The 14,974-nt window shown below is 40.8% G+C and overlaps 1 protein-coding gene across 1 annotated transcript in view; it reads right to left on the reverse strand.

Annotated features, from left to right (window-relative positions):
• PSME3IP1 (proteasome activator subunit 3 interacting protein 1) overlaps positions 1-14,974 on the reverse strand; it is a 46,081-nt gene that overhangs the window by 30,642 nt on the left and 465 nt on the right. The window contains exons 2-4 of the mRNA XM_060084561.1: positions 4,560-4,701; positions 3,964-4,062; positions 3,429-3,550 (exon numbers count right to left, since the gene is read on the reverse strand). Of these exons, the coding sequence (XP_059940544.1) occupies positions 3,429-3,550; positions 3,964-4,062; positions 4,560-4,686 (348 nt within the window). The 5' untranslated portion in view covers positions 4,687-4,701. The remainder of the gene's footprint in view (positions 1-3,428; positions 3,551-3,963; positions 4,063-4,559; positions 4,702-14,974) is intronic.

The raw sequence follows: 14,974 nt of genomic DNA on the forward strand, positions 1-14,974 counted from the left end.
AAGAAAAGCCCTCAACCTCTTCTTTTTTGGTGGGCAGGAAGGGAAGTGGTAGTTATATATATATATATTTTTTTTTGCGGTACGCGGGCCTCTCACTGTTGTGGCCTCTCCCGTTGCGGAGCACAGGCTCCAGATGCGCAGGCCCAGCGGCCATGGCTCACGGGCCGAGCCGCTCCGCGGCATGTGGGATCTTCCCTGACCGGGGCACGAACCCGCGTCCCCTGCATCGGCAGGCGGACTCTCAACCACTGCGCCACCAGGGAAGCCCTATATTTTCGATCCATATCCAAAGCATAAGCCCTTTTTTCCCCTAAGTCCCTCTCTCCCTAAAATGCTTTAAATACACAAACACATCTCAAAAACCTCATGGAATGCATTAGATGAGCATTTTTTTAAAAATCACATTGTTTTAAAACACACATAATATTAATAAATACTGCTCTAACCTGAAAGAAACAAGAGTTCTGTTGTTTACACTGGCACAAACCATAGCTTATTTGTATTCACAAGTATCACATTACAAAATGTATCATTTTATAGCAACCAAGCAAAGCCAAGAACCAGCTCCTGATGTAGAGCTTCAATAAACAAATGTCTAATCCTTCAATTCCTATTTCAACATGACTCTGGCTACATGCATGCTTGGGATTAGCACATCAGTGGGTTGGAAGGCTTGCTTTGCTTCAGTTTTTCTAGACAGTCAGAACGTTCCAAGTTTCCAATAAAAACTAATACCCTGGGCTTCCCTGGTGGTTCAGTGGTTAAGAATCCACCTGCCAATGCAGGGGACATGGGTTCGAGCCCTGGTCCAGGAAGATCCCACATGCCGCGAAGCAACTAAGCCCGTGCGCCACAACTACTGAGCCTGCGCACCTAGAGCCTGTGCTCCGCAACAAGAGAAGCCACCGCAATGAGAAGCCCCCACTCTCTGCAACAAGAGAAAGCCCGCGCACAGCAACGAAGACCCAACACAGCCAAAGATAAAAATAAACAAAATAAATGTGTATATATATTTTTAAAAAGCTAATACCCCTGAAGCCTCTTCAATATTGTGCTGTAATGTTACCAGGACAGAAAAGTATCTTTGGCCTCATGGCTGCCCTGTTCATTCTTCCCTTTGAATTGAAAACCGAAAGGCCTCTCACACTCATACCACACCAACAATACTCTCCAAAATGCTGCTTCGGGAGACACTCTGTCTTATTTGCTTGCCTACCAAATTAAGCACATGAAACAAGACATAATTCAAATGAGAGTGTAATATATTTTTCTCTAGAGGAAAAAGCCAGGTGCCTGAAACAATGCAATACATGTATCAGCCCATCTCAGATATATCAATGCATAATATCATCCTGGGGTCACCACGGAACGGAGTTCGGGAGGGAAGCTTCAGAAAAATCAAGCTCAATCCTACAGTTGGGATGGAGGTGTGACTTTCCATCAACTCCTATCTTAGTGTTATACCAGAATTCCACAAGAAGAACTGGGACTTGAAGCCAGGTCTTTCGCTACCAGTTCAGAGCAGGCTTTGCGGCACCGTGCTGCCGCCTTATCTCGATCACCGTCAGTCACCTTGTCTTAAACCAGATCCCTGGGAATCTGTCCACATTTTTTCCTACATAACTTTTTAATGGAACCTACTGCACACTCTCTGCAAAGAATACCAACTAGCACATACACACAGTCATATCATCAATCTTGGAGGTAAAGCCTGCTCAGTCACACTAGTGAGGTTATTCAACATACAAGCATGAAATACTCAAATTAGCTTTCTCACAGAAGGAAAAAGCTAAGGTGGCCCTTTTAACCTCTCCTATGAGTCATTCATTAATATATTCACATATATACTGAGAACTTACTATATGCCAAGCACAGGAGAAACCAGTGGTGATCAAGTCCTTGTTCTTATGGAGCTTACTTTATATTCCAGCAATAATGAAGCACACAAACCAGTAAGCATATAAATTAAGATTTTCAGGTAGTGACAGAGACCATTAAAAAAATGACATTATAGGGCTTCCCTGGTGGTGCAGTGGTTGAGAGTCCGCCTGCCGATGCAGGGGACACGGGTTTGTGCCCCGGTCCGGAAAGATCCCACATGCAGCGGAGCGGCTAGGCCCGTGAGCCATGGCCGCTGAGCCTGAGCATCAGGAGCCTGTGCTCCGCAACGGGAGAGGCCACAACAGTGAGAGGCCCGCGTACTGCAAAAAAAAAAAAAGTTAAAAAAATAAAAAATAATAAATGACATTATAGTCAGTGATGGGTGTGGGTACAATTTTAGATGGGGTGCTCTATGAGTAACGGAGCTGAGACCCAAGTGTCATGAAATGCCAGCCTTGTAAACTGTGAGGGCAGAGCATTCCAGGCTGAGGAAATAGCAAATGCCTCACAGAGCTCAGTATGAGAGGAACATAAAGAAGGCCAGTAGGCTGGAGTATAGTAAACAGGAGGAAGAGTAGTTCAAGATACAGCAGGGTGGTGGGTTGGCCAAAATCATGCAGAGCCTTGTAGGACCTGGTAAAGAATGCAGACTTAAGACTAAATGCAACAGGAAGCCACTAATGTTTCAAACAGGAAAGTGATATGATCCCACGTATGTTTTCAAAAGTTCCCCAGACTATTGTCTAGAGAATGGATTGTGGGGGAGGAGAGCAGAAGCAGAGACAATTAGATGGTCACAGTAGTCCAGAGAAGGTCTACGACGACTGCAGTGGCAGCAGAGAAAGCAAGAAATGCAAGATTTGGAGTACATTTTGGAGGTAGTTTTTGGCCCAGGCACCTGGGGGTATAGGAGTACCATTACTGAGATTGGGAAGACCAGAAAAAGAAGAGATTGGGAGTGGGGTGGGGAGGGAGGTGGTGTGATGAGGGTCGGGGTAATGAGGCACGGAATTGAGAATTTTGATTCAGCCAAGTTACATCTAGGATGTCTATTAAGACATTCAAGTGGATGCCAAAAAGGCAATAGTGAACCAAAGCAAAGTTCTCTTGGATGCTTTCTCTACCCACCTATGGGGACAAACCAGGCTGTGTCTGTAGGGAAGGTCTTACAAAGGACACAGGAGGGCTGCTAAACATTTCCTTTTAAAATGTAGAAGCCAGTTTCTCCCCTGGATGAGGTTCACTGCATCGCCCACCTGTTTCAGAGTCTAATCCCACAAGGCAAGAATACCCTGGTTCTGACTATCAGGATTTAGGCCTTTAGTTAATCCTAAAGGATCTGGACTTTTGATTGCAACAGATTCCTGCGCGCAACATAACTCTACATATCACTACCAGTTATTCAGAGTCCTAGGAACATCAGTGTTGAAAGGGAACTAGAGATCACCAGGCAGAAGACCCTCATCCTACTTATGAAGAAACTAAAATGCATAGATGTTGATGAGAAACTGACACCTTATACATTCCTCACAAAGTACAAAGGATATTCTGTATTCCTTCAGTTCTTTCAGTTCTTCTTCTCTTCGCTGCTTTTCTATTAGTTCCTGCTGCCGAGAAACCTCATCAAGGAAGTTGGTCTCATCTTCATCTAAGCCTCTTACCATGTTTTCTGAGGAAATAATTAAACAAGGAACACTTAACAGGCTAAAGGAAAAATATAGTCAAATAAGAATTTTCCTTGTCCTATTTTTTAATAAATAGCAGATACTTCAGGGGATTAGAAGAAAGAATTTGTAAACACCAAAGCTTTTGGATAACATGACATAAAATCAAGGCATCTCTCCCATTACTAGATATTAGCATAAAATTAAAATGGGTATCTTGAGTTCTAAACAAAAATGTTCATTGTGGTCTAGATGGTAGAAAGTTGTCTCTTTTCCACCAAATGAGCATCTAAAGACAATTTTATCTAAAGATAATCAAGACAATTTCATGGCTGGTTAATAAAAGTGTTGCACAGGGCAAAAGCGCACCAAAAAGGCCCTGCAGAGTCCCTTGGACACTGTGTTTTCTGAAGCTTACTGAATTTGAACTGTTCTTCATACTCCTGCTGCTTCCTATCTTTCTGTTCCTGTAGCCTTTCATATAGAGACCGAGGGTCATAAACCTCCTCTGGGCATTCTGAAACAAAGGGAGGGGGAAAAAAACATACTTTAGAATCCTTTCATATTATTTTGGAATCACAAAGGATTTTAAAGATAAAGTCAAGTCTCTGCATGATCTGAGGGCAAAGATAACACAAAAATAGTACAAAGTCCACAGCTTCCCTTTGGACCTCAGAGAGGGGCCAGCAGTTCTCAAAGCCAACTATCAATGTTAATAGGCCCATGGCCTGAGACAGTTAACTGGATGAGGGATCCACCCAAACCCTGCATGGTAGCAGCAGTCTCAGCTGTTCAGATCCTGGATCCACCTGAATAGATGGAATAGACTAGCGGAATCTCCTGGAAGACAGTGTGGCAGAGTGGAAAAGGCAAAGATGTGAGGACCCTGGTTCTGCTCCCAGCTATGGAGGCCTTACACAGGTCCCTTGAGCCTCAGTTTCTCTACTCTAAAGCGAAGACATTAATACCCACTTTGCAGGGTTGTAAGGATTAAAGGTCTACAAGCCTCTATACCTTCTGGATCTTCAGGTTTTCGAACTTTCTCCCATTCTTCTTGCCTCCTTTTGCGCCGTTCATCTAATTCTGCCTCAGACACAAACCTCTTTTTGATAACAAGGTTACCATCATCCCCTCCATCCATAATGGAACAATCAGTCTACAAAAAAAAAAAAAAAAAAAAAAAAAACATTTCAAGTGAGAACTGCAATTAAAATTCTAAAGAGAAACAAGAAGATTGAGCTCTGTCTCCCCCAGCAACAGACTTCCTCAAAATTCCTTTCAACCTTGAATTGAGAAATCCTCAAGCAGTTTAATTTACAGACCATTGATGAAAGCACATGATTACATTTTCCTAATGTATCAAGTAGTTTTATCAACATCTATGTTATCTACAAACTCAGCGAGAGGACCTGGAATAATTCTCATGATATGCCACAGTAAATTTTACATTCCAGATTTTTCTCTGTCCCTCTAATATACACAAATTGGCCTCCTGGGCGCGCTGACATTGTTCCTTCTTGAAATTCCTGTTTCATGGATATTACACCACCTTGATTCACCTGTTTTTATTTCCAAGTAGATTCCGAAAGAAGAAACTCGGATATTCAACGAGGCTTAGAGATGAGTCTAGTCCATTCGGCAGGGAAGTGATATGCCTAGAGGCACACAGACCACGAGTGGAGAAAGTAAGACTAGAAGAACCCAGATCTCCCCACTTCAGGTTCCATGTCCTCTGTACTCTACTAAAATGACTCCTCTTTCATCTCTTCCTGACCTTCCTCCCTGTAAACTCCAAATCTGCCCCAGTTAAGATTCTATCCTCCATCCTTCTTTTTTCTCATTCCCACAATCACCTCAACCACTTTATGCACTTTAGGCCCAGAGAAGTTAGGTCATTTGTCTAAGGTGATAAAGGTGGTGAATGGTGGAGCTGAGAATCAAAGCCAGGCCTGAGAGCAAAAATTCATATTCTTACCCACTTCACCATACCCCTTCCCAGAAACCAGGGATCCTCCTTGAGAAGAAGGACATGTCAATTTCAGCTTTCTTCCTATATCAAATTCCAGTGCTGAGAATGTTCATGAAACATTTTTCTCTAGTAAAGACGAAAATGGAAACTGAGAAAATAAATCCAAACATGCAGAACAAAAGAATAGTCTCCGCCTAAATCCTACTGTTGAAATTTAGTTCAACGAAACAACAATGAGAAAATTTTTAAATTTACTAGAAAGAAAACCAAATCAATTGACAGAAGCTGTTGCTCCCACCTAAAGCCCACAACCTGGACACTTCTGATTTAGCATTACTTGATGTCTCCAGCCAGAGGCCTACTACAGAGACAGAATTGTTCTGTCTCTGTGACCATGCCAAAAATTCCTCAAGTTCTGCATAATGACCTCTTATGGAACAAGAGCCAACATTTTCTTAAATCTCTCTGGCAGAGAAAACATCAACTATGTAGAACTCTAATGGATGGGAGAGACATATTGGGCCCTCAATGTCCCCTTTCTTAGCTGTAGCTCTCCTTTCTCACCCTAAATTGGCTGTCCTCTCACACTTATTTCCTGGTAAATAATTCAGAGTGCAACGGGTCCTTAGAGCCCACCTCAAACAATTCTCCATCTGGCAGCAGAACCCACCATCCATACCCAGGAGATTTTCATCCAAGCCATACTTTAAAACTGTACTCCCTTCCAGGCAGCTGACTCTCTCTCTGAGCAGATCTGACTGGTAGGATAGTTCTTCCTTAAACTGAACTGAAATCTGTCTCCCTATAAATTCCACACACAGGTTCAATCCCTGGGGACTACACAAAAGGAGCCAAATCCCTTTTTCAACATGACAATGCTGCAGTTGTTTGAAGACAACTCCCATTTTCCTCCTAATTTGTCGCTTTTCTAGGTCAAACATTTCTAGTTCCTTTAATCTTATAAAATAGAGAATAAAAGTGTCTCAAAGCAGTGAACTTAACAAATTGCACATGATTTAAACCTGGGAAATAAATTTTAGGATATGGTAATGCAACTGGTATGCCAACAAATGCATCTCTTCACTCTCATTACACTTAAAAAATGAAAATATTAATACTGAAAGAACTCTTCTAAAAGGCCAAAATAAAAACCTAGAATCTTACATGCTTCAATCTAAATAAGAATTCAGAGACTCTTAAGATTATTCTTATAATGTAAAATTAAGGAAGTAAAACCATTTATTTAATTTTATAGCCTGTTGAGTTTTTGGAAAAAGAAGAACCTACCTTCATTTAACAAAGATCCCTGAAACTCAAGGGGCAGAGCCTTTAGGATACATGTAAACAAGGGTTTGAATTTGAAACAGAAACTCTAGAAAAATAAGAATCTTCCCAACATTTATCAATTACTTTTGGGAAAAGACAAATTTATGGGATTCCAAGACATTCTTACTCTCCTTTTCATCAATCTTTTTCTCAAAAGTGTTAGAATTCGGGACTTCCCTGGTGGCGCAGTGGTTAAGAATCCGCCTGCCGAGGCAGGGGACACGGGTCGATCCCTGGTCCGGGAAGATCCCACATGCCATGGAGCAACTAAGTCCGTGTGCCACAACTACTGAAGCCCGCACGCCTAGAGCCCGTGCTCTGCAACAAGAGAAGCCACCGCAATCAGAAACCCGCGCACCTCAACGAAGAGTAGCCCCCATTCACCACAACTAGAGAAAGTCTGCACACAGCAACAAAAACCCAACGCAGCCAATAAATAAATAAATAAAGAGATTTTTTTTAAAAGCGTTAGAATTCAATTTCTACCCAAAGAGTTTAGCCTGTACTATTTCCCCATCTTTCACAAATAAGGACAAAATCAAGGATCACCATTGGCTAATGAAAATGAAAACAAGGCAGAAACACATCAAAAAAAGGAAATTTAAAGACAATGGATTTAGAATTTGACAGAGAAACTCTACTTCTCTCAAAGGGTTGATTTCCTGAGAAAACACTCACACAGTAAAAACTAATGAACACTTGTAAAAAATCTGTTCTTTATTTTATTTTTTAAATAAATTTATTTTTTAGTTAGTAGTTTGTGGGCTCCAGAGCACAGGCTCAATAGTTGTGGCGCACAGGCTTAGTTGCTCCGTGGCATGTGGGATCTTCCCAGACCAGGGCTCAAACCCGTGTCCCCTGCATTGGCAGGCGGGTTCTTAACCACTACGCCACCAGGGAAGTCCAAAACTCTATTCTTTTTTTTTTTTTTTTTTTTTTTGCGGTATGCGGGCCTCTCACTGTTGTGGCCTCCCCCGTTGCGGAGCACAGGCTCCGGACGCGCAGGCTCCGGACGCGCAGGCTCAGCGGCCATGGCTCACGGGCCCAGCCACTCCGCGGCATATGGGATCCTCCCAGACCGGGGCACGAACCCGTATCCCCTGCATCAGCAGGCGGACTCTCAACCACTTGCGCCACCAGGGAGGCCCCAAAACTCTATTCTTTAAAGCTAATATAATCCTGACATTCCCTCATTCCCAAAATAAAACTAGATGACCACACCTAATTATAATAAATTTCTGTGAGTTTAAAAGGGCCAAGACTAAACCATAGACTGCTTTATCCATCTCTTTCTTCAATTTGCACATCTTCTGTAGGTCCTCATTCCCTGGCACTTCAACTACTGTTGTTCCCTTCTTGCCTTCAATGCCACCAGTGGCCCTCTGGCTAATTAATTTTTATATTAGGAGAGGTTAAAGTACAGAAAATGTTCATGAACAAGTGGTCATACTCTGGAGTATTCTGGATAATATTCAGAATATTTCTTCTCCAGAAATATTCAGGTCTTTTCAGGATTCAAAACTTCACTGTCAATAAATATTGCCAAGAAGTCAGCTTAACTTCAGACACCTTTCACTACAACCTAATCTAATTCAACCAATATATAACAAATACCTTCTGTTGCAGTCTCCTTACAAGAGGTAATGATACAGGTAATGATGAAGACAACAGACTCTGAGATCAAGAGACCTCAGTTCTGCCACTTATAAGTTGTATGATCCTGGACAAGTCACTTAACTCCTCTGAGCCTTAGTTTCCCAATCCACAGACTGCACTCACCAACGGGGATTAAAATAGTACTGCACAACATAAAGCTTTTGTGAGGATAACAAAAGAATTCATGTAAAGCACTTAGCACAGTGTTTGGCACCTGCTTAAAAACGCTTTGAAAGGTTTGCCATTACTTCAAAGTGCTATGCTAAGCTCTGGTTATGGGAGTGAGAGAAATACTGTCTGCACTCAAGGAGTGCAGGAGAAATAAATCAGTGATATAAACAACCATGATATGTGAAGTGGGAAAGGGACCACAACAGAGATTAGGAAAAACGTACATGTATACATATTTGGTAATTCTATATTTCCCCTTTACTGTGGTTCTCTCTTTTACTGTTTTATTATTAATTCAATTTAAATAAACTCAACATTGTGCTGAATGCTGAACTGTGTCCAGCACTGTGCCAAATTCTATGGGGTGATAAAGAAAATAAACTTTAAGAGTTAGTACTCTTGCACTAGTTAATACCAGATTAATAGTGTATGTAATGAATTACCAAAGTGAACAGTACAGGTATGAGGCAGTAATGAAGGGCACAAACATGGATCAATCAAGTTTCCCAGGCTGAAAACCTGGGCATGTATCTAGACTCCTTTTTCCTTTTTCCCTTACATGCCACCAGTCTCCAAGTTCTGTTATTTCTACCTCATAATGATCTCTTTCTAATTCATCCTCTCCTTTAAGAGTCCTTTCCTTTCTAACCTCTTATTTTCAGGGCCTCATCTTGCATAAACTACTGCAGGAGCATTCCATTAGTCTCCCTGTTTCTCCTCTGGCCCCCATTCCAGCTATTTATTACTCTACTATAGCACTTACCCATTGTGTTTTATCATTTATGACTATTCCAACAGCCCTTTTTATTCACAGTGCTTATCAGCACAGTGTCTGCCATACGTTAAATATAAAGACATACTTACTGAATAAACCAACCATGGAGAGGATTTGAAGAATTTGAGCAGGGAGGAATGCTCTCACATGAATATTCTTAGATACTGTCCAATGTAAATTATAGAAAATGGTAGTCATTAAACAAATATTCACCAAAGCGTCTTTGTCCCATAGGGAATTCTATTTAAACACTATACAACTTGTGCAATAGGAAACACAAGACCAAAGATTACATCATGTTACTATATTAGATAGCTGACGTCTTCTTCAAAAATAACTCTTGTGGGACTTCCCTGGTGGTGCAGTGGTTAAGAATCCACCTGCCGACACAGGGGACACAGGTTCGAGCCCTGGTCTGGGAAGATCCCACATGCCACAGAGCAACTAAGCCCATACACCACAACTACTGAGCCTGCACTCTAGAGCCCACGAGCCACAACTACTGAGCCCGTGTGCCACAACTACTGAAGCCCATGCGCCTAGAGCCCGTGCTCCTCAACAAGAGGGGCCACAACAATGAGAAGCCCGTGCACCGCAAGGAAGAGTAGCCCCTGCTCGCTGCAACTACAGAAAGCCCGTGCGCAGCGATGAAGACCCAAAGCAGCCAAAAATAAATAAATAAATAAATAATTTAAAAATAATTTAAAAATAATAAAAAAAAAAAACTCTTGCTACTTTCCTTTAATTTCAACTGACTAAAAAAATGCTCTCACACTAAGCAATAAATATTTCCCACACAAAGCATTTTTCTCTGAAGAGTCCAGCATTCACTGTTTATTCTGCATTAGAAAGGTGATGAGTACCCACAACTTACCTTCTTCTGGAAGTAGACAGAGAAACCAGAAATTAAAGTGTCTATTTCAAATTCCTACAGCCTATCTAAATTTTCTCTTATTTTCCTCTTTTGTTTGCTAGAATAATTTAAAACAAAACACAAACAAACAAAAGCCCAGGGGTCTGGGGATCTAATTATATAAATTCATTTAGGGATGAAGAGGATTTACATTGAGAATACTTATTTTGTCCTTACTGTGTTTAATTTTAGAAAGAATAAATGCTGCCAACTTTCCTTTACTCACATAGCTTTTCTGCATGGTGACTCAAGTTTAATGATCAAATTAAACATTACATTATTTTTAAAAGGATTGTTTAAGTTCTTCAAATAGGGAATTCATGGAAAACCAAAACCATGCCAAAATCACTTTGTCCCAACTTAAAAGTTTCAAACTGATGCAAAGAGTTTTCAAATTTGCTTGACAGCCAAAGAAACAAAGTTCTTATATTTCAAGCTGAAGTAAATGTTAAACACTGCACTACTGTATTTGTACTGGAGACTGTAGTATTTAATTTCCAGGTTGGTGGGACAGAATGGACTCATACATACCATGCTATACAAGTTTTAAAAAACAAAACTTACACTGCTGCTCCCAAAATAATTGCCACTGCTGACCTGAAAATTATTCCATTTAGCTCGTGCCATGATACAAATTAATGAGATCTGGTTTCCTATGGAACTGAATTTTGTGATGGCAGACTACCTAAGTGTTTACACACTAGCCACCATACCCTCCTAATTTCTAACATTAGATACACTGTACGTGTAAAAATACACCAGGGAGGATCAGATCTCTGTGTTACAGTGTTCTAAGGCTTCCCTTTGGGGAGCAAAAACAATAGGCCAATCTACTTTCTTTCTGTCAGTAAATATACTTAAGTACTGCTCTTCCAACATTTTTATCCTGATGTTCAAGTCACATGGGATTTCAAAACGCAGGACAGCAACTAAGAGGAATTTGCTATCTGGCAAACTCAAAAATATTCCAAATAAAGACTGCTTTCTGGCCAGAAGACACTTCTACCAAGCTACAGCAGTTCAGATCAAGCCAACTTTCCCTGTATTATAAAACTTCAGGGACTCCCCTGGTGGCGCAGTGGTTAAGAATCCGCCTGCCAAGGCAGGGGACACGGGTTCTATCCCTGATCTGGGAAGATCCCACATGCCACGGAGCAACTAAGCCCATGCGCCACAACTACTGAAGCCCACGTGCCTAGAGCCCGTGCTCTGCAACCAGAGAAGCCACAGCAATGAGAAGCCCGCGCACCGCAACCAAGAGTAGCCCCCACTCACAGCAACTAGAGAAAGCCCACAGGCAGCAATGACGACCCAACGCAGCCAAAAATAAATAAATAAATAAATAAAACTTCAGAGAATGACAACTACTAACAGAGAACACTTTGTCAGCACTTATTACTAGACAAAGTAATCCTTAGTCACTCTTCTAACCCTGAGGCTTATTTAACCTACTCCACTAGCAAAGGAGACTAAAGAATCTCAAAATGAGGGTACACCATAAGCAATGTAATTCATATTTAGAATGTTTACTATAAAGAGCAATTTGAAGTAAACTTCTGGTTGTCTAGGCATCTAAAAAACACATAAAGTTAAAAGTTAAAAAAAAAACCTGAATATACATTTATCTTTCCATAGCACAAGAACAAAATCTCATCATATGTGCATTTACCCTGAATTCATCTATATCCACTGGAAGAAAAAAAGAGAGAACTTAAATATTGGTTCCCTTAGCTGATACTCAGCTCCCCAATTCATGTGTGCCTCTCAGAGTATAAACACTTCCCTCACTATGTGTGATTCTAATATTAGTTATATATTTTTACACATTGTGATTCCTAAATGCAAACCAACTACTTCATCTGGGACTCAAAGGAAGAAAAACAGCATCTGTTTCAAAGTTGGAGGAAAATCTGGCCATGCTGGAATTTTGCTGCACTGGTATACCTACATCCAACATGGTGCCTCCCTAAAAGTTTTTCGAGGATAGCTATGATTACACACTATTTTACGATCTGGGCTAACTCTGGAACCTAACCCACACTAAATCATACTCCTTCCCACCCCCACCCTCCAGGCTTTATGTATCTCCTCTCTTAAGGCCAAATTTAAAAAAGAAAAAAAAAGATTTTACATTACACCAATCATACAAGGCCCACTAACTCATTCAGCTGTATTTCTGAAGTAAATCTTTACAGGGAACCTATTATGTGCAAGGCACAGTGCTAGGTAGTAAACTGGCACTACTTTTTAGCAAGTGAGGAACTTGCATTCAATAAAAGGGATAAGGTTGGTACATGAGCAATTTAAGGAAATGTAGAATGAGGTTAAATGCTCTAAGAGAATAGAAGTTAGATAAGGAAGACTAGAAAAAAAGCACAGGGGAAGCTTAATTTTGCAGCTATGACACTGCACAGTGAAAAGTGGTGGAAGTTTTAGATATATTAAGAAAAATAATCTTTAACTCAAGTTTGCCTGAAATGACATATTTCACACTCTAAAATCAAAATCAAAGGGGGCCCTCACTTCCAGAAATAGTGGGCTAGGTAATTGAGACCAAACCCCTACCTCTATGATTAGTAAAACTGGAAGAATTTTTTAAAATAATTTTTAAACAAATAGAAAAGCTAACAAGATGGTAAAGAATTTGGCCAAAAACCCAAGACAAGGTGAAAACCAGATTAAGTCCAATATTCAAACTGGTTTTCATCCCAAGGATTTCTCTGATCTTGAAAGCTGCTGTTTTGGTGCCCTTGTGAAGCAAAACTCAAAAGCAGGGAGCCCAACCAGGGTGTGCGGAGTTTGATAACCACCTCTTTCTCCATCTTAATCTGGTACCCCAAAGAGCTACACCATGAAGGTAAAGGTGAACTGGTAAGAAAAAAAGCAGGAATAATGGGTAACAGAAACAGACCCAAAGGAAATTCACATTCCCAAAGGAATTAACACATATAGATTACAAAACAACTATGCTTACCATGTTTAAAGAAATAAAAAACCAAGCCTCAAAATTAATAGCAGAGAATAAGAAACTGTAAGACAGTGGCATGGCACATTTGAAAAGAAAAAAAAATAGAACTTCAGTAACTAAAACATGCAATAACTGAATTTAAGATTGCAACAGATGAGTTTAGTAACAGGTTAGAAATAACCTATGAGAGAATTAATAAAGAATAAATTATCCAGAATATAGTATAGAAAAATAAAAAGAGTAAGAGGCATAAAGAAGAGAGTGAAAAGGTCTATGTTAAGTCAATAAAGAAGGAAGATAAACAACAGGGCACAAGCAATACATGAATATAAAATGGCTGAGAATTTTACAGAACAATGAAAGACACCAATCCACAAATTAATAAGTGTAATAAACACCAAACTGAACAGAAACAAATCTATAGTTGCATACATCATAATGAAAATGCAGAAAACCAAAGACAAGGACAAAATAATCTGTAAAACGCATCCTATAGTAAAAAGTGACAGAGATCATATTTGAGAATTAAGACAAAGTATGTACAAAAGGTGATCAACAGTGAGCACACTGAAATTGTTTAATTTAGCTGCCACCAAGACATAATTGCACACAACTGAGTCTACGGCTGAACCATGCACTTAAATTACTTCATTTATCAGATACGTGGTTTTCAATTTCTGAAAATTGAAGCTTGATTCAATCAATTGAAGCTGCTTCAATCAAGCAGCAGCTTGATTCTAACCAAAACAGCAAGATTCTTAGAAGCTAAAGGGAAACACTGTTAACCAGGTAAATGGTATTGACATAATTCTTCCTTTCTTACAACCACGAAGAATTTCTCACCTGAGGCACCAAGACCTCAGGTGAGAAAGATAATTGGGCAGCCTCAGCTTTCAGACCCTTACAAATTGTTAACCTCGAGCTCTATTTGAAAGACTGTACAAGTTGCCTTTACCTCAGCTCAATTGCTTGTTATCAAAAAGGGGCCTACACACTAATTCCTCTCAAGGGTTTCAAAAGCAATGCCTTCCAAACCATTTAACGGGGTCCTTATTAACACAGCAATAAGGCAAACAGCTGAATGAATTATCAACAAATCTTACCCAACAGCTGGTACACAAGAGGTCATTGGGAATTCTGACCACCAGACCCGCACTTGGCTTCCTGGGTCCCACCCAACACCCCAGTCCGACTATCTGGGGTGGGGTCCGAAAATATGAATTTTAAAAGGGCCGCAGAAGCTCTTGTTTTCTACTAGTTTAAGAACCAGTGCTCTGAAAGAATAGGTCTCCCCCTTTCCCGCCATGCGCACTGACATTCACCTGGGCCAGCAACTCTCAAACAAGACGCTTCAACCCGCGCGGTCTTAGTTTCCTAAGTTTTCTGCAAAACGAGCACACCGGTTTGTTTTCTATTAGAAGAAAATGAGCTGAGCACATCTACTGGTACATGGTACATAATAAATGTTTCTTCTCCTGCACTAATTCTGTGACTCAATCATTTCCCACCAGGCACCCCCCACATCTCCTGAGTAGCCTGGAGCCGTGCCAAGACCTCTGGGATAGAGCCCGCTCCTCACCTGGAGCCTGGGTGGCCCCACCTGACAGAAAAGGTAGAGGGGAGCCGACTAGAGGCCCGAAGTCCCAGTACC

This window comes from Mesoplodon densirostris, chromosome 19 (assembly GCF_025265405.1).
Source record: "Mesoplodon densirostris isolate mMesDen1 chromosome 19, mMesDen1 primary haplotype, whole genome shotgun sequence".
Lineage (NCBI taxonomy): Eukaryota > Metazoa > Chordata > Mammalia > Artiodactyla > Ziphiidae > Mesoplodon > Mesoplodon densirostris.